The sequence below is a fragment of the Sesamum indicum genome, linkage group LG2 (genome assembly GCF_000512975.1).
Source record: "Sesamum indicum cultivar Zhongzhi No. 13 linkage group LG2, S_indicum_v1.0, whole genome shotgun sequence".
In the NCBI taxonomy this organism is placed as follows: domain Eukaryota; kingdom Viridiplantae; phylum Streptophyta; class Magnoliopsida; order Lamiales; family Pedaliaceae; genus Sesamum; species Sesamum indicum.
In genome coordinates, this window is record NC_026146.1 from 8,630,381 (window position 1) to 8,635,534 (window position 5,154).

The following is a 5,154-nucleotide window of genomic DNA, read 5'->3' on the forward strand; positions in this document are numbered from 1 at the left end:
CCAGATCCATGGTCATTCTGGCGGACTACCCTCTTCTTAGGCTGTTGGGCAATTTTCAAGAGGTCTTGGGCTTCATAGTTTCCTTTTGTGCCAAGTCTTCTTGGACCATATACATCATTCAGTCCCCCCACTCTAAGGAGGAGGGATGCTCCTAACTCCTTAGAATAGGAGATATTGTTACATAGGATGAAGGAGCTCCCTACCTTTGCAGACCAGTGGTTCAAGGCGCCTCCTCCTCCTACTCTCCTTTTCCAGCCTTTAGACTTTTTTCGAAATCTGTAGCTCTGCATTCTGGCGTCTGTTAGTGAGGAAATGATGGCTAGGTCTATGCTTAGCCACCATGATTGGGAAGGGGGGTTTGATAATCGCCCCCTCCACGCGCCTAGACTGTTATGAAACCATCCAATCAAAGACGATTATGTGGGATGTGGGTTTAACTTCCTCTTCCATGTTCTTTAATTACGAAATAACCACATTTCTTTTCGCATTCCTTCTTCCCTTCCTTATTGAAGAACCAAGGCTTTTCCTTTCAAAGATCTGCAAGTATTTCCTTCTTTCTCCAACTCTCTTAAAAATTCTTCTTTCTTCCTATAACGTCTTCTAATGAGTCTGTCCGTTTTGTTAGGGAGGTCCTCCCAGACAATGATCCCTCAAATGCCACTTCGAAGAGGACAGGTCCCAACTTGTTTGGACCTCTTAGTAGCTCGAGGCAGAGTTTACGACAGGCAGCGGTGGTAGCTCGCCATCTCATAGATGAGGAGGATGTGTTGGATGAGACAGGGCGGAATGAAGGGGAAGGATCCTCCCCTGGTGTTAAGGGCCGCCCATGCACTCGGCACCTTGACGCACATTCGGCCATGCAACCGCTCAACTCGGCTGACCAACAACCTTCGCTGACAGACGTTGGACTTTCGCAGTCTTAGAGTTTTAAGCTTTAGTCTTTTGTCTTGTACTTGGTGTACTCTTGTAAAATTTTTGCTTGCTCAGGGGGACGTTAGGCCTCTTGAGGTGCGATGTTCAACCTTTTTAGTGTCTACTGCTGTAAATAGAAAAAATCTTTTTAAGTCTATTATAGTGGGGAATAAGTTCTCGAAGCTTGGTGTAGTGTGTGTGCTAGTGACCCCCTCAAGGTGATGCCCTTGCGCTAGCATCATTGTACAATGTATATGCAATTTGCAATGCAATGAAATCCACTTTCTGAATATCGTGCTCAATTTACTGCTTTCCTACTGCACATCGCTTACTGTTATTGCTGCTGTTGCAACCGGTGTTGCTATTCCTGTCAGCGCGTTGTGCTAGTGTCGGCGGGAGTTTAGTTGTATTTTGCTATTGGCGAAAGTAGTTTGCAGACTGCTAGCCACACGGTGCCCCTTTCCCTGCCTTCATGGGGCCGAGGTGGGTTGTTGTGACTCAGGAAATTCTGCTGCAAGAATGGCGAGCCAAGATGCTGAGAGCCCGAGATGGGCGGCGTCGCTTAGCGAATGAAAACTCCCGATTCACTAAATTGGTGATGAATTTGGAGGAAAAGGTCTCTTCTCTAAAAACTGAGATCACGATGCTGAATTCGAAGCTGGATGAATGTCGGCAGGTGGTCCAAGAGATGGCCAGTGCCTTTGGAGGTGGTGGCATCGCCGATATGTGGCATGACATGGAGCAAATTCTATTCAGATTGGTCTGCTCCAACGTGCAGTGAATAATGTTCCTGTTGTTGCTCATGACCCTGGTGCTAAGCTTCGAATTCTTGAACCGAAGGCCTATGGTGGTGCTCGTGACGCAAAGGAGGTCGAGAACTTCTTTTCTGACATGGAACAATACTTCTTTGCACCAAAATATAGAGGATGAGGCAAGGAAGGTGTCGACTGCGACAATGTATCTGACGGGTAACGCCAAGTTGTGGTGGCGCACCAAATATGCTGAAATCCAGGCCAATCAAGTTTGGCTAGATACATGGACCTTTCTTCGGGAAGCGATTAGAGAGAAGTTTTCCCCAAAGAACGTCGAGTATAATGCCAAGCGAGTATTGCAGAAGTTGGAGCATACAGGCTCCGTGCGGAACTATGTAAAAGCCTTCTCGACACTAATGCTAGATATCCAAGGCATGTCGGAGAAGGATAAGCTCTTCATTTTCATGGAGGGCCTGAAACCGTGGGCGCGTCTTGAGTTGTAGCTCCAATGGGTGACTGATTTGGGATCGACTATGGTAGCAGCTGAACGCTTGACAAATTTGAACTCAGAGGGCCGGAGGGACAGGCAGACGACGTCTGGCCGCGTACAGAATAAGTTGGGCGGGGTGAGATTATTCAGGAGTAACTTCAACAGGGGTGGGGGAGATTGAAAGCCCCACACTCAGAGTAGTTCGCAGGGTAGTTCAGGTAAGAACAAGCAGGGGGCGCCCCAGAAGAAGAACAAATGCTCCCTATGCAATGGCCCTCGTAGATATTAGGACTGCCCGAAGATAGAACTGTTGAATGTGCTGGCGACCTTTACTGACAAGGCGTCGCCTGCAAAGACTGTGGAGCCACAAGCATCTACGAGTGGCGGGAATGATTCGGAGGAGGACGAGGACAATTTGGGTGCCATATCACAATAAAAATGAAGATTGTGCCACCCCGGGTGGGGAAGACTGCCCCGGCTCTTATTGGGAGCCATCCTGAAGAAGAAGCGCAGCCCCGGAATCCTAGGAAGAAAGGGTTGATGTTTGTTGATGAGAAAATCCATTGCAAGCCTATCCGTGCCATGATTGATATTGGAGCTACGCACAACTACCTGGCGAGCGCCGAAGTAGAGAGACTTCGGCTCGTGCTGGAGAAGGGAGTTGGACGAGTGAAGGTGATTAACTCAGCTGTACAACCTATTGCTGGTGTGGCCAAATCTGTGTTGATTAAGGTTGGTTCTTTTGAGGGCAAGACCAACCTTTCTAACGTGGTGATGGACGACTTCAAGCTCATCCTAGGGCTTGAATTTTTGCGGGACACACGTACAACGGTTTTGCCACACGTTGATTCACTGATAATGTTGGGGGCCAAACCTTGTATCATCCCTACATTGGCCGGGTGCACAGAAGAGAAAAATTTGTCAGCCATGCAGTTTAAGAAGGGGCTCAAGCAGAATGAGCCATCCTACTTGTGCACTCTTCATTTTGATGAGATTGAGGAGACGTCAGGGCCCATCCCTGGTGAAATAAAGTAGTTGCTGAGGGAATTTGAGGACGTGATGCCAGATGAGCTATCTCGGAAGCTACCGCTGAAGGGGGCAGTGGATCATGAGATTGAGTTGGTGCCTGGCACGAAACCTCCTGCTAGGGCACCATATAGAATGTTGCAGCCTGAGCTTGTAGATCTTAGGAAGCAACTGAAGGATATGTTGAAGAGCGCAATCATTAAACCTACTAAGTCGCCGTATGCGGCGCTGGTCCTATTCCAGAAGAAGGCCGATGGCTCCGTATGGATATGCTGTGACTACCGGGCATTGAACAAAATCACTGTAAAGAGCAAGTATCCCATACCACTGGTGGCGGACTGCTTCGATCGTCTAAGCCGGGCAAAATATTTTACAAAGATAGACTTGAGGTCGGGCTAGTAGTAGGTCCAAATTTAAGAGGGCAATGAGGCAAAGACGATGATGGTCATGAAGTATGGAGCTTTCGAGTTTCTTGTCATGCCTTTCAACCTGACGAACGCTCCCGCAACCTTGAGCACTTTGATGAACCAGGTACTCCATGGTTTTCTTGATGAGTTTGTGGTGGTGTACTTGGATGACATTGTGGTATACAGCAGAATCTTGATCGAGCACGTAGACCATTTGTAGCAGATTCTGACGAGACCCATGAGCATGAGCTATATGCGAAGGTGTCGAAATGCTTGTTTGCTCAGGAGACTATCAGTTTCTTGGGGCACATCGTGGAGAGAGGACGTATTCAGATGGACCCCAAGAAAGTACATGCTATTGAGGAGTGGCGGCTGCCGAGCAATGTTCATGACTTGCGCTCATTTCTCGATTTGGCGAATTATTATCGGTATTTTGTGAAAGGTTACTCAGAGATAGCACAGCCCCTGACGGACTTATTGAAGAAGATGGAGACTTGGAATTGGACGCCCCAATGCTAAGTCGCCTTCGACGACTTGAAGAGAGCAATGGTGACAGATGTTGTGTTGGCCTTACTTGATATGTCAAGCGCCGCCCGCGCACTCAGCACCCTTGACACATTCGGCCACACAACCACTCAACTCGGCCGACCAACAACCTTCACTGACAGACGCTGGACTTCCACAGTCTTAGAGTTTTAGGCGTTGGTCTTTTGTCTTGTAGTTGGTGTACTCTTATAAATACTTTTGCTTGCTCAGGGGGACGTTAGGCCTCCTGAGGTGCGATGTTCAACCTTTTTGGTGTCTACTGCTGTAAATAAAAAAAATCTTTTTAAGCCTAATATTGGGGGGAATGAGTTCTCGAAGCTTGGTGTAGTGTGCGTGCTAGTGTCACCCTCAAGGAGATGCTCTTGCGCTAGCATCGTTGTACAATGTATATGCAATTTGCAATGCAATGAAATCCAGTTTCTGAATATCATGCTCAATTTACTGCTTTCCTAATGCACCTTGCTTAGTATCGGCGCTGTGCTAGTGCCGGTGGGAGTTCAGTTGTCTGTTGCTATTGGCAGAAGTAGTTTGCGGACTGCTAGCCACACGATACCCCTTTTCCGTATTGCGGAAGGCGCGGCAAGAGGAGAGGGGGTCTCCCAATCTTTATTAGATTGGGGGTTTTGTAGTCTCAAATCCCCTGGTGTGGACTAGTTGATCTCCCCTTCCTAATTATTTGTGTTTCTTTTTTGCTCACCTATGATTGTGTTTGCTTTTTCCTATCCCTTCTTTCTACTATGATGTTGCTCGCCTTTTACAGGTGCCCTTGAATCAGCTGGTTTCTAATTCTTTTAAAATTTTGGCTAGTTTCTTTATGATTTTACATTTCCATGAGTTCCCTATTACTACTAGTATCTTTGCTTAATGCTACCGTTTAAAACGGGCTGAAATGGTTTTCTTTGTTCTTGGTGTGTCTTTTTTGACTGCTCCTAATCTTCCAAAAAAGTGGAAGCAGAGTTTCTTTTGGTCCCGCCTTCTCGTCCCTGGAGCTTTCCTAATCGCTGGATTCAGGAGGCTCCCC

The 5,154-nt window shown here is 47.4% G+C and overlaps 1 protein-coding gene across 1 annotated transcript; it reads left to right on the forward strand.

Moving 5' to 3' along the window:
* Window positions 3,622-4,106, forward strand: LOC110011580 (uncharacterized mitochondrial protein AtMg00860-like). The gene is made up of 2 exons (XM_020691937.1): window positions 3,622-3,711; window positions 3,777-4,106. The coding sequence occupies exons 1-2, from the start codon at window positions 3,622-3,624 to the stop codon at window positions 4,104-4,106; spliced, it is 420 nt and encodes a 139-aa protein (XP_020547596.1).

Excerpts from the sequence above, each read along its gene's own strand:
- LOC110011580 (XM_020691937.1), top strand. The coding sequence starts at position 3,622 with ATGGTCATGAAGTATGGAGCTTTCGAGTTTCTTGTCATGCCTTTCAAC. Across the intron at positions 3,712-3,776 it reads TGAGCACTTTGATGAACCAG|AATCTTGATCGAGCACGTAG; the intron begins GTACTCCATGGT and ends GGTATACAGCAG.